This window comes from Falco rusticolus, chromosome 1 (genome assembly GCF_015220075.1).
Source record: "Falco rusticolus isolate bFalRus1 chromosome 1, bFalRus1.pri, whole genome shotgun sequence".
In the NCBI taxonomy this organism is placed as follows: Eukaryota; Metazoa; Chordata; class Aves; order Falconiformes; family Falconidae; genus Falco; species Falco rusticolus.
The window spans coordinates 109,755,268-109,778,257 of NC_051187.1; the positions used below are offsets into that span (position 1 = coordinate 109,755,268).

Below are 22,990 nucleotides of genomic sequence, written 5' to 3' on the forward strand. Positions count from 1 at the left end.
TGGGGACATGTGCGGAGCCATCAGATTTCAGCTGGGGAATATCTGGGTTTGGAGACCAGGGTCCAGGCTGGTCCCTGTGTGGGTCTGCGTGGTTCTGGGGGCACGAGGAACAATGCAGACATGCATTTTGTAGCATCACTGTGGCAGAAATGGCTCTCTTAGAGGGCTAATGGGGACTGATGACACCTGTACCTGAGTCCCCTTTGCTTTCCCTGCCCTTCCCAAGGCCAGTTTCACCTCTGCAGGCAGCCTGGAGAGAGACTTGTTTGGATTTAGTCTTTTTTTTTTTGCCTAACGGCTATGCACAAATGACTGTGGAACCAGGCCTTTGAGGTTGGTCTTTTTTGTCTTCTTGAAAAAACAGCGACAGAATTTCCCAAAAAGGGAGGTAGACACCCCTCGAGAACAGATTTCCCAATATTTATTTTAATTTAAATCCAGAGTGTTATTATACCCTTTGGCCTCCTGGCCATTCCGCTGAGGCCAGACCCTCAATTAAGCGGCACGGTGCAAACCTCCCTGGGTTTGGCAGTGGTGTGGGGCACTATGTTTGTGCACCAAATCTGCCGGTGTTGAAGTTTGGGGGTTTTCTGGCGCATGCTGGCGGGCTGGCGTCACTCTGAGCAGGGCGGTGACTGCCTGGGGCGGGGGGGGGGGGAGGCGCAAAAATAGACCTTATATCCCGGCAGGGCAGCAGCAGGAGGAAATCTGTGCCTGCTGACTCTGTGGGTAGCCGTTGGTGCCGTGGTGGGGTAAGCTTACTGCTGCTTTTCCCAGCTGGGTTGTGCATTGCCATCCGCTTTTTGCAGGGAGGTGGAGGGGCTCAGCTTGCTGGTGGGGCTGGAGGATGCTTGCAGCCCTTTTCTGGATCTGTGGCTTCATGAAGCACTTGAGGGGATGAGCATCCAGAGCCTCGCAGCATGGCCAGGGAAGTTAGCTTGTGGTCAGCTTGTTTTCTAGGCTGAGCTAAACAAAGGTGAGGAAACATCAAGTACAGATAAATATAATAACGACTCCCCCCAAACCTCAGCACAGCTGATGGTGGGTTTAGCTGGGGGACGGGTAGGAAAAAGGAAAGTTAGTGGGCCTGACTGAGCCTAGGGGGATGTCAGGAGCATCCCTCCCTGCAGGGAGGCTGAGGTGCTGCGGGAAGGGTCGGGCGTGCTCCTTGCTGAGGCCAGGACGGAGAAGGGCAGGCCAGGTTTTGATGCTCAGGGGCTGCAGCTTGGACCTGCCCAGAGCCAAACCTTCTCCCTGGATATGCCTAAGGGGGACCCTTGCGTTGGTGCCTTGCCACGGCTATTTTTGTCGCTTACAGACTGTAGAAGCCGATTATATTCATCTATTTGCTGATTTATTTATCCTGAATGAGGTTAAACCCTCTGTGGTGTAGTTCCCAGGGGCGTTGCTCCCTGGGCAGAGTCCGAGCAGGTTGCAGGGCTGTGGGAGGGCGGCTGCAGTGGGCAGTGCTCCCACCGGCTGCTCCTGTCGCATCGCCGGCAGGGGTTGGGTTTTGCTACTCACTTGCAGGCAATGGGGAAGCGGGAGTGAGTAGCCCCACTCAGGGAAAGCAACGAGTCTGCTACTGGATGAAACTCACTCTGCTGGTATTTTGTGGCTCCTTGCAAAACCAAAATGTATTCATGGAAATTGAGGCAGATCTTTCAAAGAAAAAAGAAAGACTTGGGTCTCTGGAGGGGTTGGGTGACCCCAGCGAGAGGTGGCTGGAGGTTGGCCTTTCTGGTTGCCGGATACCCATGTGGACAGATACATCTGTATGGTTTGGGTAATGACGGTGCTTTCTTGCTGCAAAGCAAACCCTTGCCATGTTTCGCTGTTCCTAGAGAAAGCAGCCATGAGGACTGCCCTGGTCTTCGCCTGCCTGGTGGGGATGGCGTGCGCCTTCTCGGTGAGTGCCGGGCAGCGGGGGGACTCCCCGGCTGTGCCGGGGCTGGTGTGGGGTGCATGCCAACCCAGCCTTTCCCCCAGGTCAAGAGCTGGCTGCGGCGAGCCAAATCAGACGACTCGGAAGAAAATGCGGTAGGGTCTCCCCCCACCCTGTGTACCCAGCCCCACGCAATGCTGGCCTTGAGGACAAGGACGTTTTGGTACCCAGCCCCCAGACTGAGGTTTCCCCCTTCTCCCTGTAGGTATTCAAGAACAGGCAGCGGTATTACCTGTACAGATACGCCTATGTGCATCCCCCGCAGCGATGGTACCAGGTGGGTGCTTCAGAGGCGTTGCTGATGCTTCACTGCCCACCAGATGCAGAGATACTGGCCCAAATGAGATGGGAGCATGGTCTGCTCCCCATCTGCCACTGGCCTGCAGGGCTGGGCTCAGACCGTCACGCTCGTGACACCGATGGAGACCTGCCAGCCCGCCTATGGCTTGGTTTTCCCTCTCCTTAGGGCAGTGACTCATCGGAGGAAGAAGGGGACGGCTCTGAGGACGAGGAGGAAGGGGGGGTGAGTACGGCAAACCAACAGCCTGCAAAACAAATACAAGAATTTAGGAACTTTCTTTGGTTTTGTAGTCTCTGCTCATTAGCATTTGTGGCTGCTGACCGCCCACAGCCTTGCACCCTGGATGCAACTGGATTTTCTACTCTGGGCTTTATTTATTATTTTTGGTGTTGTATACTTTTTCCTTTTTCTTCTTTTTTAAAGAAGATGGGTGGAGGATGCACCAAACAACCCTGAGGCAAACTTTCCAGGTTTCCATTTTCAGTGGCTCAGAAAGGAGCAGAACGGGCCAAAGGGCAGAAACAGGGAGGCTCACACGCCAGGCAAACGGCACTGTTAGGGGCTCCTCTTACCTCCCCCTTTCAGGATGCATTGCCCCCATAGTGCTGATAAAATTGCTGTGGAAAACAGGGTTATGTTCTGCACGTGTGTGTGCAGAGGGACACAAACTGATGCTGTATTGGGAAATGCATGTTTGTACCAGCCAAGCCGTTAACGCTTCTCCGGTCTTCTGGGGCAATGCGAGCTTGGGCACCACTGTGTTTGTGAGAGTCATCCAGCTCCAAATTTAAATTCCAGGGATCACAAAGGTCTCTTGTGCCTCACCAGGCTGCGAATGCTCAAAAATAATCCAGTAGTCTCAAGGCACACAGGTGCTTTCAGACAGGGATACAGCATGCTTGGAAACCTATGTGTCAGGTCTAATCACGTCTCTCTTTTTTTTCTTTCTTTCATTTTTTTTTTTTAATTAACTGAATGCTAATTTCAGGGATCTTTTTTAACAGGGGTATAAGCCTGGGCATCTGGTCTTAAAATCCCCTTTGGAGTCCCACCTGGGGCTGGGGTGCAGCACGGGGTGGCCCCTGTCCCCCAGACCTGGCATCTCCCTGCAATTTGCCCCTTTCTGCCTGTTGCTCTCCCCTACCACTACAATCACTAGGGATAACTGAGTAGTGGGATGAGACAGCCAAAGGGGGAATTTCGTTCCTGAGGAAGAAATTAAGTGATATGCAGGAATGCAGCTGCTGTTTGGGGGTGCCCCTTTTGTTTCAAGGGCACCAGAGCAGTGGTGGTTCCCAGGCAGGGATGCTGCGTGCCTTCATGGGCAGGGGGTGGTCAGCAAGATAAATCATGATTAAAGGCCCCAAGGTCAGTTGTAGATACGTAAAGAGCACCATGGTACTGGCTGCTAGATGGGGGGCACTGCTCCCATCGGCACAGCCAGCTGCACCGTGTAATTTGATGATTTCTGCAGCGGAGAGGAAAAACAGCCTGGGTTTTCTCTGGCATCAGTTGCACCTATATTTTAAGTGTCTGAAGTTGGCCCAAAATGCCAGAGTGACCATCCTTGGTCTTGGTGCATGAGCTGCAGGGATTGCCCAGGGCAGGGACAGTAGCAGCCCTCTGTCTCCCTGCCCCAGCTAGGTTCATCTGCTGGTGGCAAGGTGCTTCTCCCAGGCTAGGGACACAGTGAGCTGCCCCACCAGTTCTTCAGTGGTTGCTCCAGGCTCTGCTGGCATTTGGGCTATTCATTGCCTTTTTATAACTGCGTGGGCTGCCACGCACCCTGCTGAGAGACCCGCTGTGCTGCATGGTCTCTGGGGCCAGGCAGTGTTGATGGCTCATTGCTGGTGGGCTTTGGGCTCAGGACTGGCTTTGAGCTGTCACGCTCTCACCAGCTGTCTACACCTGCTGCATAGTGTGTTCGCATGCAGTGCGCCGGTGGCTTGCTTTGTTTCTTGGAAACTGGGAGAGGAAACTTCAAACGCAAATCTTTAGATGCTTTGTAAAGCAAAATGTGTAGCCAGAATGGGAACACCCGACTCCAGCCACCACCACTTAATTGCATGGCTCAGGCTGCCCTGCTGCAGCTTCTCAATTTCAGCCTGGGGCGAGACCCGTGGGAAAGCAGGAGATTAGGAGCAGCGCTCAAATGCCGTCTGGGGATGTTGCATGCCCCTTTCGTTGCTGGGAGGGTTGCCCTCCACTTCTGCTGCTGACCACCTGCCCTGTCCTGCCCCTGCAGGAGGCATCGCATGCTGGCACCGAGGCAGCTGGCCACCCCACTGGAGCAGCCCCTCGGGGCAGCCAGGGTGGGCTGGGAGGAGACATCACATCCCCCCAGCAGGTGTGGTTTGGGGGGTTGGAGGGGAGCAGCCATGGAGGAGGGAGGGCATGTATGCTCACTGCATGGTTGCTTGCACCCATGGCATGCTCTGCGTCCCATTTCTGTTTGAAGTTCTGCTGTGCAAGGTGCCCCCAGCTGGGCAAAGCTCTGGTCATTAGCCCAGTGGGAGGGTCTGAAGGGGCACCCCAAAAAGGCATCCTTGCCATGCAAGGTGCTGGGGGGATGCTCGGCTGTGCACACACCTTCCCCATGCCACATCACTGAAAAGCTGCCACCCCCTAACACCGAGCTAATGCTGTGTTATTTTCCCCCTGCCAGGGCAAGGGCTGCCAAGGGCCTCTGAAGGGGGGCAGGGACAGTGCTGCCGGTAAGGGGGGTGACTCTGAAAATGAAGACAGTGACGAGAATGAGGAGGAGGAGGAGGAAGAAGAAGAAGCTGAGTACGAGAATGGTGTTAATGGCACAAGCACTAACACCACGGAGGGGGCAGATGGATCTCCTGGCAATGGCACTGCAGTGGTTGAGGAGGGCACTGGTGTGGCTGAGGAGGAGGAGGAGGAAGAAGAAGAAGAGGAGGAAGAGGAGGAAGAAGAGGAAGAAACCGAAGCCACCACCATTGCCAGCACCACTGATGAAGAGAGGCTGTCCCAGGCAACGACCACGGGAGATGGGGGACCCACAGATGCCACCACAGCTGGGGAGCAGTGGGAGTATGATGTGACAGCCGGGGGCCATGGCCGGGGGGACGAAGGCACCACTGACAGCATCTATGGAGAGCAGGATGAGTACACCCGTGGGGACAGCTACCGGGCCTACGAGGACGAGTACGGCTACTACAAGGGGCATGGCTATGATGTGTACGGGCAGGATTACTACTACAGCCAGTGAGCGGCCAGCGGGACAGCCCCTGTGGTGCCCCCCATCTGCCCCATCCCACTCAGGAACATGCATCCAAAGGCTCCCTGCAGCCCCTGCATACCAGAGGAGACACCAGATGGCTTGCAGGGCGCACCAGCTCTGTCCCAGGCTTCTTTTTTGTATCTCACAAAGTGAAATGAAATAAAGCAACCGAACTGAGCTCGCTGGTGATGAAAGGTTTGCTACTGAATGTGCTGGGATCAGCAGGGCAGCATGGTGCTTGGTGGGCTGAGGGGCTACAGGTGCTCGTGCTACTCAGGGTTACATTTCTTTATTCCAGCTCAGATGCACACAAAAGGAGGGAGGAACAGAAAAGCTAACTAGGAAAGCCCCTGTAGAGTCCCCTGAAAAATGGAAGGGCATTTTTAGGGTCACTGCTAATTTGACGTTAGAGTTGACGTGAATTTGCAATATGTGGGTGACAATAACTTTACCACATCTTCCACTCCTCAGTAGCATGTTTCCCGTGGCCTGACCACGCACCAGAAAACAGTAATAATTATAGAGGCATTGATTTTTCTTTCCATGCATCGCTAGCTGCAGATGTACACCCTTGTAATGACAGCTTTTCTTCTGCATCCCTGCACCAGGAATATGGGTCCCACTGAGGCTGGGCACCTCAGACATTTTTCAGACACCAATGCTGCAGCCCCAAATGGTCCACATCTCTCCCAGCCACATGGCCTTATTTCCAGGGCAAGGTAGGGCTGTCACAGTGACAGCAGCATGCCAACTCACCTTCTGCACCAGAGATGGGAATGCCTGGCTTGCAGTCCTCAGGATCCATGCCCAGAGTCACGTCCCCACGGGAGCATGGCCCTGGGCAATTGGGGGTCAGCACCAGGGATGGGGAAGGACCAAATCCTGCTGAGTTCTGGGAAGGTGCCCCCATTTATGCAAAGTGATGTTCCTCACGCATGGGTTACAGTAGGTACTGTGCTGTCCTCACATTCCTGGAAAGGAAACCCGTGTTCAGCTCCTGATATAGGTCCAACTGCAAAATAAATTTCTATTCTCGCAGCAGGAAGCTTCCGGCCGCTGTACAAAACCACCTCTGTGTGCCAAAGTCGAGCTGCAGCTGATGGGGTGGTAGGGGGTGCTGCCTGCAGGGTGGGCACCCCAGGGCCAAATCCCTGTGGTGGCGCTGGCACGTGCTCGTGACCAGCAGGGAGGACACAAGAGCCCCATCATCTGTATCCCCAGGGGGTGCCCAAAGACGTCAGGGAACCAGTACAGACAAAGGGCCCTGGCACTGCCAGGGGCTGGGTCTTGCTCCCACAGGGTGTGCAGCCCAGTCCCATGTGCGTCAGCCCCCCCAGGCACCCGGCCAGGGCTCTGCCTCCCTGAACCAGGGTGCACCAGCTGGCTGCTCTGAGACCCACAGGCAGCATCTGGCTCTGGCACCCTGGGAAGGGGGAAAGGGCAAGTTTCCTCCTGGCTCCGAGATTTGTTCCCACCTGAGACTGGCTCCTGATGGTTTAAGCATTTCTGGTGTTAAGGCATGGTCGTGCCTGCTCCCAGGGTTTGGGTCGGGACGGGGTGGTGGGTGGAATGGGAGCATTTGTCACTATCACCACAGTGAGTGGCTGAGCCAGGCTGGCCGCAGGAGGGGGACCCCCCAGCCCCGGCCATGTGGTGCATAGGTGACCAGCAATACCACCAAAGCTAGAAGAGGGCAGGAGGAGAGTATGTACGTCATGCACATCCTCGTAGCACCTTCCCGCAGCAAAAGTGGGCTCGAAGGGACCTGTGCAAGCAGTGCATGAAAAAACTCTGGTTTTTTTCTCTCTTTTTTTACTACACTTGTATTTTGCACTTGTTCGGTGAGGGCTGAGGTTGAAACCCACAAAGCAAGTGCCAGAAGTTACGGTGTGGCAGCAGCTCTCAGCTTGGCCAGTGCTGCCCTATGGTGCTGGTGGTGGCCATGACCAGGCTGGGCTCAGTGTATTGCCCTTCCCTCTCTGCAGCCCTGCCGACTTTCCCATGTTGGTCACGGTGAGCACGCGTGACCCCCTGCACCCCCTCTTATCAATAACTGGGCTGGATGTGTGCCACCTTAAGATCTGCGCTAATCATCGAGCAATTTCGCCTTCAGAACAGATATTTATAAACCATGCTTTCTGTTTATCCAGCCAGGTGGAACATTTGATAGCTGACTTCCACCACAAACACATTTTTAGCTGGAAATTACTCCCCCTGGTTATCTGCGGGTGCTGCCAGCCCTGACAAATGTCCCTGGGCAGGAGCTGATTGGCTCCACGCGCCTGGGGCCAACTTTAAATTTCAGCAAAGTGGGCACAGCCTCCACGGTCTGCTGCTGGGACCTGCTTCCGACAGCGACAGGTAACCCTCTTACCTAGTTTGCCTGTCCTATCTCTTCCCAGCCCTCTGGCTCTGCTCTCCCTGAGCAGGGCATCTCCTGCTTTCACACTGGGCAAGCTGCGGTGGGGACGGGGTGACGGCCTGAGCCTTGGCTGCGCACGTCTCTGCGTCGGGCTCTCTGGAGCCTGTGTTGCTTTGTACTGCTGCTCCTCGTGCATGAATTTCCCTCCAATGTTTTCTGTACCAACGCTTGCATGGCTGAATATAGTCTCCAGGCTGGACCTGCGAGCCCAAGCCAGAGTGGATGGGTGAGATGAGAACTGTTAGCCAACAGAGCTATTGTCTCCTGCCATTTAGCAGTGCTATTGAAAACAGCATGTGCGTTCCTCAGTTCGGGCTTACAACTGCATGGCTTAGCCTGCAGCGGTTTTGGTGGTCATTTACTGCAAATAAGCTGCTTTGACAGAGTTAAGAAGCTTTAATACCTGGTGTTGGAATGCTGCTGGCTGGGTATGTGTCCTTACCTTGCTGCCATATGCTCACGGTGAGAGCATCGCCTTTGCTGCAAGGAGTGCAGAAAGGCAGAGTGATGCCAAGGGCCACCTCAAAGGCTGGGGAAAGCCAGGGTTGCTGGATAGCCCCACTGCCATGGGGGCTTTGGGACAGCAGGAGCTTTTGTGTTGCTGCTGACAGGGACTGTTAGGGACCGCAAGTCCCAGGAAGACGAACTCCAGTGGCACTTCACTTTCTGCTAGCAGGAACTGTCCAAGATGCAAACAGCCCTCATGTGCCTGTGTCTGCTCAGCTTGGCCTTCTCGACACCTGTGAGTATGGCTCTCCCCAGCTTCCCAGCGTGCCACCAGAAGCGCAGGGTATACACCCAGTGCACACTGGCACGCTTTCAGCAGCAGGAAAACACGAGTTGTACTTGCATGTAGCATCTCTGGAGCTTGGGGTGGGGAGGGCTGTTGAGGTGCAGAGGTGAACCCAGCAGGAAAAATATACATCACCACTGAGGTGCCTGAGCAAGTCCCTTTAATTTAGCAGTTTGGGCACTGTGCTAGGGCCGGTCTGGCTTGCTGTAACTCTTTGCCTTGATTTCTGTGGATCTGGGATCTGCCCAGAGCCTTTGGCCTGGGAATAACCTGAGTGGAGCCTCAGGAAGGGAGGCATGGGGACGATGCTCACCTGACCCATGAGGGTAACAGGGGTCGGAGGGGCACCTGCAATTATATTCCAGCTCTCCTAATGCAGAATTTGGACAGATATAACTGAAACAAAGAGTAAACTAAGATAAATGTAATAGCAGCCACTTTTGTCCTGCATAACTGTTGTCCAACATAATAAATACATAGCTAGGGTGAAAATCTGCTCCTAGTGAAGGCTTGCTTTTCTGGCAGAGTAAAGAGGAGGGAAATCATATCTTCCCTGATGTGGGAAGCCCTGACACAGGGCCCAGCTGTGTGTCCTTTAGCCCTCAAGTCAAGCTTGTACAACTGGGTCTGTCGCAGGGCAGCACGGTGGGGAGAGGCAATAAATCAGCACAGATTTCCTTTTCAGATAGGGGCACAGAAGACAGCCAGTTAATACCCTGCTGCAAAACCGGGGATGTAATCTGGCCTTTGACGTTTTTCATAAACAATGGAATAACCTGGGAATATTCAATACTCTGGGGCACATTTCTGCCTCTTTCAGCTGGGCTTGGGGCACTTCAGTGGCTGATTTTGCTGAGATCGGAGCCGGGTTCCCTCCATGGGGCTGTCTCCCACTCTGGCACATAAGGAATACTCTGAACTGGCCTGGTAGGGCTCACAGGATGCTCTCACCTCCAGGTCCCACATCTCTGAGGGATGCACTGGCCAATACATCCCCAAAACTGCCAGGATAATCAGGGGAAGCTGGATGCTTGCAAGCATGTACAGAAATGCCTGTGAGGGCACAGGCATTACTGCTCAGTTGCCCAGTAAACACTGGGAATCCCCAGCAGGTAACCAGCTCCAGGCTCCCATCTCAGTCAGATCCCAGCCATGAGTTGGAGCATTGCAGTGTGAGCAGTGGCGCTCTGTATTAAAACTGCTCTGCAATAAAAGTACTCTGCAGCAGAATCCCGTAAAAGTATTTGCAAACAAACAATATCCTAGTGGAAGCAGCATGCAATGCAAGCATGCTGTAGTGGAATTTGCAATACTTTTCAGACCCTTTAAATGGGCTTTTGACTTTTCCTAATGGCTGACGTTAAGCCGGCACTCTGGGTAGTGCTGGGATTTTTTTGGCTTATCAACAGTTTTTCCACCCTTCCCTGGACGCTGTGGTGTGCCCACCATGGGGCACATGGCTGGCGGTAGGCATTGGCATTGGCATTGGCAGCCACCTGCATGCCAGGGCAGCGCTGGGCTGCTCAGCTCTCATTTTGTTTTGTTGTCCGCAGGTGCCGCCGCCACTGCCTGGAAGAACTGCTGGGAACTGTGTGGGACAGCACCGGGTATGTCCCCCCCCTGCCCTATCCAGACCCCACAGGGTGCCCTGCGCCAGGGCCACAGGGAGAAAAAGCCACTTGGGGAGGGCAGCCCCAGTGAGCCATGGAAAAAGAGATCAGCAGCCCCCTCACATCTGAGCAGCCCTTACAAAGAGCAGGGGAGGGGAAAGGTGGGACCTGCTCAGGGGAGAGAAAGGCTTCCCCCCACCAGCTGCTCCTCTGCCCCTGCCCAGCCCCGGAGCAAGAATTCTTTATGTACCAACAGGTGAGGTTATAAAAGTCCCAGGTCCAGCTTCTATGGAGTTTTTTTTCAAAGTGTATCAGTGTAAAATGCATCAGTAGCAACATTCAGATGAGTAGATGGAAGAAAATGCTTGATTTTGCTTACTGGAAGCCATCTGCTGTCCTTCCAGCACTTTGGTTATCATCAGTCCCATCACTTATGTCTGATGGGACCATCAACCAGGGTGTTTATTCAAGCCATAAGCTACCTTGCAAAAAAACCCAGCTGAAACCCCACAGCTCCTGAAAGCCAGCAAAGGTAGAAAATGAACCCAAGGGAAAACCAAACCCCGGAGCCCAGGAGACGAGCACACACGTCCTGCCCAGGTTCCTGCCCACACTGACAGCCACAAGGCAGTGAGTGCTGGTGGGACCCTGCTGCAGTGCCAGGCACAGCAAGGAAATCTGCCATCACATTTAAGAAGAAAATTGTGGGATTTGGTTACTTTCTTCCCCACCAGATACTGCTGAAAGGCTGCAATGCCAAGCATGGCTTCTATGTTTTCAAATATGTCTACTCATTTTCCACACGGAGGAACCAGACGCAGATAAAGGTGAGGAGAGGGCCTGGTGGCATTCCAGGACCCGGGCTTGGCTGCAGCACCCCACGCAGCTGGCAGAGGCTGGGGCTGGCCCTGACCTGTCCCCTATGTGTACTGCACAGAAGGAAGAGGCTGACGGCCAGGGCACCATCCCCAGCCACCAGCTGGGTGAGGACGATGCCAGGCAGGGGCCGACAGAACACAGGGTGACCCTGGAGCAAGGTGATGGCGGCAGCACTGACGCAATGGAGAACAGGACCAGCCTCAAGCCTGAAAACCGCAGTGCCCCAGGCACCGGCAGGGATGTTCCCAGTCCTCGCCCGGGCACCAGCACGCGAGCACGCAGTGGTGTCGGCATCGCAGGGGCCACCCCGGCCAGCTCGGAGGGCAGCGGCGACCTGGATTTGGTGGTTGAAGTGGACAATGGTGTTTCCGTTCTCCCCCAGGGCGAACGCCCCAGTGGGGCCGTGGCGGGGAACAGGTCTGGTGTCAGGGGTGAGGACAGGGATGATAGTGCCATTGGGGGGGTTCCAGTGGAGGGGGCCATGACAGCTGGGAGGGAGAGGGCCCCCACTACCAGAAGGGCTGGGGATGAGGGCAGTGGTGAGGCCACTATCCCTGGACAAGGGCAGGAGGGCATCATGCAGAGAACAGGGATGGGAGGTGCTCTCGCCTCCGTCACTGAGAAGATGGAGGATGTCCAGGTTGATGCCGAAGGTGTGGATGAATATGCTTACATCCCTGACTCGGGCAGTGTCACTGTCACCCGTGGTAAGGTAGGCAGTGCAATGGGGGCCACCAGCTTCACCCAGATCTCTCCGGACAAGGATGATGAGGTCAATATCTTCATTGGGAGGGCCAACATCCACGTGGGCGAGCAAGAAACCACCCAGGCCGGTGCCACTGTTGGCAGTGACGATGACGGCATTCCCACTGCGGGAACCAGTAGCCCCCTGCCCAGGCTGGGCGTCACTGTGGCACACACTGGTGATGATGATGGCACCCCTGCTCGCAGGCAGCCTGAAGGACCAGCCACCACAGCCACCTCAGGCCATGGGGGCAGTGTCACCAGCAGCCCCAGGGGTGGCCGTCCCATGGGAGATGATGAGGATGGTGCCACTACCATTGCTGATGGAGAAGAACCGGTGGCTCCTGGCCCCTGGAGGGTCACTGGTAGTGTCATTACCATCCCCACGGGGGCTGGCATCCATAGGAATGGCGACGATGAGGTGAGAGGTGAGGGGCAGAGGTTTGAGGGGAGGCCAGGGCGCCTGTCTGTCACCACCCCCCGCCAGGGGGGTGAGGAGATGGCTGCCACTGTCTCAGCCAAGGGGGCCAGCATCCGCCTGGGCACCACCATTGCCTCCCCTGGGGTGAGTGAGGGGGACTGCACCACTGCCCTGGGGACAGCTGGTGGCCGCAAAGCAGGCAAGAGCACTGTGGCCGGGAGAGGGGGGAGTGGGGAAGCAGGGCCAGCCACCCTCCAGCCCCACAGGGAAGCACGGCCCAGGGTGGGGGTGAGGGTCCAGCCAGGGGGAGCAGGGCTGGACAAGATGCCCAGGACGGATGAAGTGCCATCCCCACATGGGAAAGCTGGCGGCCGGACACCAAGCAGGGCCCAGACAAGGGCTGGCACCCACGGCGGCAACGCGGGGGGCAGGCTGCAGGGCACCAAGGCAGGGAGCAGCCCCCCTCTGCAGGCAGGGCAAGCCAGGGGCAGCGTGGCAGTGGGTGAAGGCCGGCAGCGGGGGCAAGGCGGCGAGGCTGGGGTGGCGGTGTCCAAGGGTGGCCACCATGGCAGGAGGCTGGGAGCTGGGGGACCGGGTGCATTCGCGGCGCTGAGCCACAGCAGGCAGGTGGACCAGGTGAAGCGTGCAGACGTGCTCCACGTCCGCGAGCGGGCCTTCTACGCCCTCGACGGGGCGGGGGCCGGCCCCTACACCGGCCTCAGGAGCGCCGACAGCAGCCAGTCCTCCGAGGGGGAGCAGGGCAGCCACAGCGACAGCCGACAGACAGGACTGCAGCCCTCGGGGTGGGGAGCCCCGGGGCACCCCCACAGTCGGTGGAGCCGGGGGGCCCTCTGAGGGCCTGCCAGTATCCAACCCGGCGGGCTCCAGCGGTGAAGCTGGGGGTGCCCACATGTCATTGTCCCCCCCCAGCATCCCCGCTGCGGGCGCTGCTCTTGCCTGGGCGAGGGGCACGCCACACGTTGCTGAGGGTCGCGCGGTGCTTTGCAGCCCAGGAGCCAAAAGCCACTGGTTCATGCAATCCTGCTGTTAATTTGAGGGGGACTGCGTCCAGGGCTGCACCAGCGATGCAGGGGTTTGCTGTGCTAGGCAGCCGCGTAACAGCAATCGTACTACATGGCATAGGGTAGTGTTGTTCATGCACTGATGTGAAGCGAGTAAATAAACAGTGAGGAAAAGCCTCTGTCCTCACAGTTTCGCTTCCAGCCTAATGGAGAAATAAAGGCATTTCTGTACCTAAGGCTCTGCTGGCTTTTGTGTTTGCAGTGGGACTTCAGGCAGCTGCTTTGCCATGAGCAGCATGCTGTAGCAGGGCTGGTCCCTGAGCGTGGGGGCATTTCTGGCTCCAGTGCATCCCTGGCCCTGCCATCACTTCTGGGGCTGCAATTTGGCCAACCAGCCCTGCACACCCTTCCCTTGGGGTATCAAACCCCACTGACTCCTGCCCAGGGCCACCCTCCTCCCTGGGTGGTTTGTCCTTTTTGAGGACCCCCCCAGAGCATCATCCCCCTTGGCTCCTCCATCTCCTGCAGCGAGAAATCTGTATCGCACCCTCCAGCACACTGCTGGGGTGCTTGCCAGCCCCACCGGCCCTTCCAGCAGCATCGTGACACCCTGGCCGTGTCACCGCCATTCCCACCGCTGGCTCCTGCACGTGAGCAAGGCTGGGCTTCGTCACACTGGAGCCGTGCCGCCAGTGATGCTCAAAGTTAATAACTGTTTATGCAATTGCAGGTTGCTTTTTCTGTCCAAGAAGCTGCTAAAACAGGCATGCTCAGCAGCAGGCTGGAGCAAACGGCACAGTGGGAGTGGTGCTGAGCCTCACGGGGAGTGGTGCTGCCCTCAGGACAAGTGGGAGAGGACCCCCCACCAGCGCTGCACCCATGTAAGGAGAGGGGGTAGGAGCAGCTACGTCAGCAATGTACCCGCAGAGCACCTGCTCCCCTGCCTCAGATGCAGGGAAGTAGTAGTTCCCATTTCGGGCCGTAAGCTTGCTTCTTAGGGATTGTGCGTGGGTGATTGATGTTGGGACCACCAGGACAAGCATAACACTGTGTATCCCACTGGTGCTATCCGTAGCACCAGCTGTCAGGGCTCTACCTTGCTAGAGCTCATGCTCTCCAGGGGAAAGGATCAAAACCTGCATGTGCCCACTATGCCCCGCAGCAGGGCGTCAGGCCCTGGTGCCTCCAGGGCAGCCGTGCCAGGCAGCCTGGTGCCAGGCAGGGACATGGAGGTTTAAGCAGCCTAGGGCAGGGGGTTGCCTGCAGCTTCCCAGGCGTGGGCCAGCATTCATAAGACCCCCAAAGGTGCAGGGACCTCCTGTGCTGGCCTACCCAGCTCAGAGCAGAAGGGGCCACAGGGCTGCTGGCAGCCGAAGCTGGGTGGTTCACCCCCAGAATGGCCACGGCACGTCACACTCCAAGTCTGGCGGACCACAGCGATGCTCAGGGAGCTCAGGCTTGGTATATGCCGTTGCCTGATAAATGAAAGGGACCGTTCTGGGATCTCACCGCTGGCAGGACTGGGACTGGTGGGTCTGCAGCCCCATAGGGACCCTGGTGTGGTGCCCAGCCACCTCCATCCCCAGTCCTGAGCACATCCTTGTCCACGTCATTAAGCGACATCTATAAGCAAGGCCTGGGCACCATCTAGTGGAATAAAAGGCCTTTTGCTGGAAACATTTTGTGCCTGTTGAATGATGCTCAACTCTGCCTGGTGCTGGGATGGGTACTGCTGCCCTCTTGCCCCTCTGCTTCCCTGAGATCCTGAGAACACTGCCTGAACAGCAAGGTCAGGTATAAAACTGGCTAGTTCAGGTATGAACGGCCTACATTCACAAAGCAGCACTACTTCCTTGCACAGCTGCTGTTAAAGCACATGGAAATTTTTTTTGTGGTGACTGGCTCTACATCCTGGGGCACGCAGCATTTTGAGCATTTTGGCATGCTCACCCTGAGCCCCCTCCTCACCACCACCAAGCTGCGTGGCTCTGCTCTTCCAAAACTCGCTTGCCAAATGGCACAAGGGACCACTGAATGGACAAACTGTGAGTTTCCTGAAGGAAAAATTTAGTCTAGCCCACCTGAAACCAGGACAAAAGGGCTTCCCAGGGCATTGGAGCAAAGTGGAGAGCTGCTTTTCGCTTGCAGCAAAGTCTGAGCTGATGGGCGCTGGCAGGGTGGGAGCTGGCAGGGTTCTCACCACCACCCCTTGCAACCCAGCACCCACAGCAGGCTTGCAGCTGGGCCAAAGGTGGCCACCACGTATAGGAGGTGCTCCTCTGTGGCTTTTTTGCCTTGGCTTTGCTGAGCTGTATATTTTTGGGGAAACTTTGATTTTGACCTTTAATATATATGTCTTTACTTCCTGTTCCCATGTGTTGCTTGGTTTTTTTGCTGAAGGGCAGCAGTGACTTATCAACAGGTGCTTCTTCATGTGGGGACAGCAGAAGCTGTTGCTAAAGTGCTTTATGGTCTCTCATCCCACCCTGTAAGTGAGTGAACCCAAGTGAAGAGCTATATATACACTAGAATACTTTCTGGGGGTACAGAAGCGGAAAGACATTGTCCCTAAAAATCCCAGCTTCCCTTACCAGTACTGACTGGGGGGGCTATGTCCAGGCAAGTATCGGTGGTTGTTTATTCAGGTAAATGTCAAGCTTAGTGGGGGAAAGTGCTATTGTGAGCTATCACTGATTTCTAGAGCCTAAAAGTCATCACAGGTGCGGCAGTGGAAACTCCCCAGGTTTTGCAAAACCAGACTTCTGTTGACATTCCAGCACAGGCAGCAGTACTGGAAAAAGCAGGCACTGCATGAAAAGGGAGTCAGCTCCCCCATGACTCAAGTGAGCCAGATGAGGGGAGGGTGAGCCATGCCCCCTAACTGGGGATTGCCACAGCAGGCCAGTCGGGCAAGGCTCGGGTCAGGTCCTTTCCCCAAAGCACACACAGCTGCAAAGATTTTCCAGTGATGTATCTAGGAGTAGCATCCTTATTAAGGAAACCTGCTGACCCCAGCCTTTGGGTATTCAGCCTCCTGGGGAATCATTTATATCTACCAGGAGGGCAGCAGCTGGCTGTGAATGGCTCCTTGTCCTGAGCACTAGTACCAGCCCCTTTGCAAACTCACACCCAGCCCTGCCTGGGGAGCTGTGGGTATCCAGGCCGCTGGAGTGGGATGGGAGCAGCATCTTGTGCTCCTGGCTGTGGGGCTGGCAGCACTGCAGGTACCAATACGCCAGCAGCGGACTGTGATGTGGGGCTGTATCTCCCTGGGTTTGCTGGGCAGAGAGGAAGCAATGGCCAACATGCCCTGCTCTGCCTTTCCTGGCTCTCCTGCCTAGGGCAGGCTTTTACCTGGGTAGGCTGGGGACTGGGAACTGGCTGACTTGGCAGCACCTTTGCTGTAAAGAGGGGAGCAGGGGAATGACAAAAAAAACCCCAAACCACTAAACCTTTGCTATATGTTTTAAAAATAGCTCTCTCGGTGGTTACTCTTTGTGGCTTTATGCCTTGTGGCTGCATCAGGACTTATACAATGAAGTGAGCTGCTCTGTTGTGTGTGTCTTTAGTATGTTGTGGCTGGACCTTGTGTGGCCGTGGACGCTGCGGATGCCTCGCAGACATCCTTGTGTGCCTGAGCATGTGGGGTGAATTATCACATCTCCTCACCATCATGGTCTGTAATGTGGCCTTGGTCACCTGCCAGGGCTTTGTTAATTGGTGGTGACAATCCTGTAACCCAGGTAATTAGGAACCTGTACCCTGGAGCCACAGGTTAGAGGACTTTGAGCCCTTGGACAAAGAGTGCAAGTGAATGTCGGTGGAGTTCTAGAAAATGGTTATTAACATTCAGCCTGTTTCAGCTCTTAGAGAATATGGAGGCATTTTTATAAAGCAAAAGGCTTTCACCAGCCTCATGTTGTGACTTGTATAGCCCTGCTGAAGCGAGAATTAAACTACCTCTTCTCTGGGGGAGAAAAAAGTGCTTTTTCCCTAGTAAGGTGGGTGTGGAGCGCAGAAAAATTCAGGCTTTTGTGAAACAACAAAAAGCTGGCTGGGGCTTTGATATGCAGCTCCAGGTACTGATATGAAGTTCCCCAACCTTTAGGGGAAATTCCCCTTTTGGGGGCATTTTTTTTTCCACCACTTTTCTCCCCTTGCTAGTGCTCACAACCCTTGGACCAGTCCAGTTCAAAACTTGGAGGTGCACCTGTAGATTTCACGGGGTGTTGCCCCAGCTCAGTGTGGTGCTGAGGCTTGCGGACTTAGTGTGCAGGGCAGCTGTGTGAAGCTGCGGAGTCCCTGGTAAGGTGTTATCTCCTGTGGTGACGGCTGAGGTCCCCTGACCGGGTTGATGGGTGTGCTCTCTGCGGGGAAAGCCACAGCGCGAGTGCAAAAAAAATCCACTGTTGTCTCGGTTATCTCAGCACCCACAGCAGCTGTGGGCAAGCCCTCTCATGCACACCTGTGTTTCACCTCCTGCTAGATGTGCTGGAGAAGCGTGCTGTCCATGGGTCATGCACACGTGGCTGCTTTACATCCCTCTCCCACCCTAAACCTGATCCAAGGACAATTTCTGGGCATGAAAAATGCATGCTTAAGGAAACCAGGAGGGGTGGCAGTCCTACTTGGCTTGCTTTGTAAATAAACATCGTGGGTGTGTAATGTGATAGCACGTATACTTGGCTCCAGCTGGGCTGTTTCTCTATAGCGTGTTGTTTTGGTGTGTGTTCTGGATCAGAAATCTGTAGGCTTGTTTTTGTACCAGCGACTCAACCGCTAAACTGCTTAACCTTCTTTGCAGCCAGCGCCTCGGGAAAGCCCAAAACGAGCAACTCTGACTGAAAACATGAGCTGCAGACTGGCCTGAAAGCTAAAAGAAAGTTGTAATTTACTGGAAGGGAAGGTCCTCTTTAAATTTACAGAAAAGAGAATATATAGAAATCTAACAAAAGCATGTAATGATTGTCTGGCAGGGACCAGGGGATGCTGCTGCGGGAAGCGATGATGTGGATCAGCCATCACATGTTAAACACAGTTTGTTTTGGTCAGGTCATGATCCCACATCCTTGCTGAGGAGCATCTCTTCCTGCAACTGAAACTGCAGAGATGCAGTTAGAAAAGCAAAAGTTCAGCTCAAACTGAAATTGGCCAGAGATGTCAAAAACTACAAGGAAAAGTTCTTCAGGTATGTGAACCAGCAGCAGAAACAGAAGGAAAATATTGGCCCACTGTTGAACAGGAGCGGTGAATTAGTCACCAACAACAAAGCTGGAAAGGCAGAGGTTCTCAACACTTACTTCACCTCTGTCTTTACCAGCTCGTTGGGCCTTGGGAACGAAAGTCCAGGCTGAGGCACACACAGACCCACCGTCAGTGGAGAAAAAGTTGGTATGTGAACTGTTACAGGAACCTGACCCCTACAAATCACTGGGCCGTGACAAGAGCCACCCGGGGGTGTTGAGAGCTGGCTGGTGTCATCATGAGGCTGCTCTCCATAATCTAAGAAGTTGTGGAGATGGGGGGATGTCCCAGAAGACTGGCAGAAGGCTAATGTCACGCATGCCTACAAGAAAGGCTTAAAGGAGTATCCAGGAACTACAGGCCCATCAGTCATACTTTGGTCCCTGGGAAAGTTACGGAACGCATCCTCCAGGGGCCCATCACCAGTCAAATGAAGCACGTGGCTGGGAAAAGCCAGTGCGGATTCACCAAGGGCAAGTGGTGCTGGATGACCCTGATCGCCTGCTACGACAAAGTAACCTGCTCGGTGGATGTGGGGTGAGCGGTGGTCGTTGTCCACCTGGATTTCTCCAAGGTTTTCCATACAGTTTCCCACAGCCTCCTCCCAGAGAACCCTGGGCAAGTGTCCGTGCGGTGGGGGAGAGCTGGGTGACAGGCTGCACCCAGAGGTGGTGGCAAACGGCTCCTCTGCAAACGGGCAGCCTGTCACAAGTGGGGTTCCCCAGGGATCGATATTGGGCCCAAGGGTGTTTCACGTCTTCATAAGCGATCTGGACGGTGGGATCAAGTGCTCCCTGATGAAGTTTGCCGGTGGTACCAAACTGAGTGGGGAAGCGGACGCTTCGGAAGGGAGAGCCACCCTGCAGGAAGGCCTGGATAGGCTGGAAGAGTGGGTAACGAGAACCTTATGAGGTTCAACAAGGACAAGTGTAAGGTCTTGCACCTGGGAAAACATAACCCCGGAGTGCAGGACAGGCCGGGATCTACCCGGCTGGGGAGCGGCTCTGCGGAAAGGGACCGGGGGATCCTGGTGGACACCAAGCTCAGTGCGAGTGAACAGCGCGGCGCTGCGGCAAAGCCAGCCGTCGGGGTGCTGGGCTGCATCGACAAGGGCATCGCCAGCACAGGTAAAGAAGTCACTACCCCCCTCGGTGCTTTGTGAGGCCACACCTGGAATACTGTGTTCAGTTCTGGTCCCCGCTGTACAAGAAAGACGGGGACAGGCTGCAGAGGGTCCAGAGGAGGGGCACAAAGATGACCGGAGGACTGGGAAGGCTGCCGGGTGAGGAAAGGCTGCGAGGACTGGGGTTGTTCAGCCTTGAGAAAAGGCCGCTCAGGGGAGACCTTATCACCGTGTTCCAGTATTTGAAAGGTGACTCCAAAGATGGAGACTCCCTTTTTACAGGGAATCACATGGAAAAGACAAGGGGTAATGGGTACAAGTTACACTTGGGGAGATTCTGGTTGGACACACGAGGAAAACTTTTTGCAGTGAGAACAACAGGAATTGTTCAACCACTGGAATGGTCTCCCCAGAGAAGTGTTGGATTCTCCAGTATTGGACACTTGTAAGATTTGGCTGGACAGGGTGCTGGGCCATCTTGTTTAGACTGTGCTTTTGCCAAGAATGTTGGGACCAGATGATCCTTGAGGTCCCTTCCCATGTGGTATTCTGTGATAGTTTTGTCGCCTACCTTACCCCACCTTTAGCCAAAAGTTACAGACAGAGGAGTTAGCATTGCTGGCTGCAACATACTGCACTGACATGCCTGCAGCCACTAATTCCAGCATTAAACACCTGACTTCTGTCTGAGCTGTGGAGCTTGCTTTGGGAATATATATTAAATGTTTATATGGTTTTCAGTTGGAGCGTTAAGTCCTGAAGGTCAAAGATTTAGCAGTGCAAAGCACCACTGTAAAAAGCAACTTACTCGGCTGAAAGTCAGAGAGGGTTGAATCTGTAAGGATGGAAATAGACACTTGGCTGGAAAGGGGATGCCTGTGCTCATGCAGGATCAGTTGTGCAGCTGAGGAACACACTGGCTTTTGACTTTTGCCCATTTGTTCTATTAGAGCAGCTTGAATGCATACATTAATGGCAGCGAAGCGCTGATCACTGTTGTCTCCTGAGCAAAGTGGGGCTGAGCTGCCTCCCTGCAGGCAGTTGGGGGCACCCCGGAGGGCTGGCAGGAGGTGGCACGTCCCCAAGAGCCTGTGCAGGAATGAGGTGATGCTCCAGCACAGGGTTTGCTGATGTATAGCAGAGGAACAGGATGGGGTGTGCTGGTATGTGTGGAAAACCCCTTGGGAGAAATTGGATAAAATAGTTGCCATTGGCCACGTATTTGAGTGGAGTTTTGGTGACAGCGTGCTGACAGTGTATGCTGTACGGGCCAGTGATAGCGGGGGCACCTTTAGGTAAGTTACAGACATTCAGAGTACTGCGTGAACACCAAGATTTGTGCCACAAACAGCACTTAAGTTTACACTCCACATTTTTTATTCAGATCATACCAAGCTCTGAGGCAGAGCTTGTAAGTTCATTCCCTGAGGATAGTATGTAATTAAGTGATCTGGCTCATGAAAACAAGCTGTGCAGTAGCGTAGATGCTGGCAGACCTGCCCCAGCAGGGACTGTTGCCACAGGCTTGGGCAGAAGGTTGTGCAGCACTGGTGGGGACAGGGTGGTTTGGGGCCATGTTCTTTCCCTGTGCTTCAGCTCTGCCTCTGACTAACCAGCTCTGCCTTTTGGAGTGGATTCCGCTTTCTTATTTTGCTTTCCCTCCCTCCCTTTCCAGCTCAATTTCCTTAGCTACCTGTGCTTCAAGCCTTCTGCCCTGCCAGCCTTCTGACTTTTCTCCTCTATTTGCATTTTTCCCTTTAGGCCTTTTTTCCACTCCTGTTTCTCCAGCCTTGGCTTTCCCATTATGCATTTCCACCCTGGTGTTTAATTTCTCCCTGCTCTGCCTTCTGTCAGTGCTTGCTGCCTCTGTTCCCATCCTCAGTAAACCGGTGCTGGCTTCTTACTCCGACTGTCTAAAATCCCCAGACAAACGGAGGTCAGGGATTCCTTAATGAAATTCCTTAGATATCAATTTTGTGGAATAGTCTTCTGCTTATTCACCTATCTGGTTCTTCTATGCTTCCAAGCGTCATTTTCTGCTTTCTGAAATGAGCCAAAACAGGAGTGAATGGAAGATGCTGTGGGAGACACCCAAGAGATCCAGTGCTGCTGTGGCCTGGCAGACTCCTCGGAGCCTCATTTGCTGCCTGGAAAATATTTCCCTTTATTCCTTTTTGTTATTAATGCCTCTGATTCAAGATCATTAGTGCTAATTAGTTCTTGCTGTAAAATAGTTGCCAGTAAAAAGTAAATAACTGTTATACCGGTGAGAAGTTGGATGCTGAAGACCTGTAGGTTGGTTTGCACAGGTTCAGTCTCCACTTAGCAGGAGGAGGCTTGTGCTACAGATAATGAGGGACCTCAGGCCGGGTTTCCCTGGCTGGGCTCCCTGGGTTTCACAGACAGCTCCCATACACACAGGTTAAGGTATTATGAATGTAAATCACTAACAGGCAGGTATGTTGATCTCCAAGCTAATTGCCTGAAGCAAAGTCGCTTGAGGTGGGTCACAGGCAGCTGATGATTTCATCACCTCATTTGGACCCAGTGACTGTGCTGCTGCCTCCAGGCTTGCATGGGCTTCCTTTGGCGGCTGGAAACCAGCTCTGACACGCGCCTGGGGGTAAGACGGGATGTGCTGTGCAAGAGCTGGGGAACAGCTGCGGCTCTCAGCACTTCCCAGCAATGAGTAAGTCATCCTGGAAGCAGGTGACAGGAAACTCTGCCTTTCTCCTGGGGAAGAAGTGATCTCTGTCACCTCTGCATGCCCTCTCTTGTCACCAGACGTGGCTGTGGTGGGTACCAGATATATTTAATCTGAGATGCTGTGATACGTGAGGTCTAACATGTTCTTGCCCTCTCCCAGCTCCCTGCTTGGGAGGATGTCCCTGCTCCCTGTTGCTGCCCTGCACAGCCCCTCTCTGTAAGCCCTGAGTGCTTCCCTCACTGCCCCTACAAAAGAAAGGGGCTTTTGTGAAGGTGTGCTCGAGGGAGGTAGTTAATTTTTAGCTTCCTGTTCGCTCAACCAGGAGTAAGATTTTAACAGGGAGTGTGCTAGACCAGAGCTGTTTTGCTATTGCTTAACTAGCGCAGCCTGGCTCGGGGCCACTTAAAACAGAAGACCAGACCCCAGAAAAGAGCAGAGCATCAGGCTGGTCACTGGAAAAACAAAACCGGGCCCTTTGAGTGGCTTAAACGTAAAGAAACCTCCCCCAAATTGGTAGGTGGAGGCATTTGTT

The 22,990-nt window shown here is 54.5% G+C and overlaps 2 protein-coding genes across 4 annotated transcripts; both read left to right on the forward strand.

Annotated features, from left to right (window-relative positions):
* Positions 1-682: 682 nt before the first annotated feature.
* Positions 683-5,670, forward strand: LOC119154483 (integrin binding sialoprotein). 2 transcript variants are annotated; one of them, XM_037402059.1, is made up of 7 exons: positions 683-752; positions 1,845-1,909; positions 1,990-2,040; positions 2,151-2,222; positions 2,412-2,468; positions 4,492-4,593; positions 4,912-5,670. In XM_037402059.1, the coding sequence occupies exons 2-7, from the start codon at positions 1,856-1,858 to the stop codon at positions 5,479-5,481; spliced, it is 906 nt and encodes a 301-aa protein (XP_037257956.1). In that variant the 5' UTR covers positions 683-752; positions 1,845-1,855; the 3' UTR covers positions 5,482-5,670. The 2 variants fall into 2 exon arrangements, with proteins under 2 accessions (XP_037257956.1, XP_037257965.1); XM_037402068.1 differs by lacking the exon at positions 4,492-4,593.
* A 2,085-nt stretch (positions 5,671-7,755) lies between these two features.
* On the forward strand, positions 7,756-13,620 carry MEPE (matrix extracellular phosphoglycoprotein). 2 transcript variants are annotated; one of them, XM_037395930.1, is made up of 5 exons: positions 7,756-7,854; positions 8,527-8,657; positions 10,262-10,315; positions 11,053-11,145; positions 11,256-13,620. In XM_037395930.1, exons 2-5 carry the CDS (start codon positions 8,604-8,606, stop codon positions 13,215-13,217), a joined length of 2,163 nt encoding a protein of 720 aa, XP_037251827.1. In that variant the 5' UTR covers positions 7,756-7,854; positions 8,527-8,603; the 3' UTR covers positions 13,218-13,620. The 2 variants fall into 2 exon arrangements, with proteins under 2 accessions (XP_037251827.1, XP_037251835.1); XM_037395938.1 differs by having other exon boundaries at positions 7,834-7,854; positions 8,592-8,657.
* Positions 13,621-22,990: the final 9,370 nt, after the last annotated feature.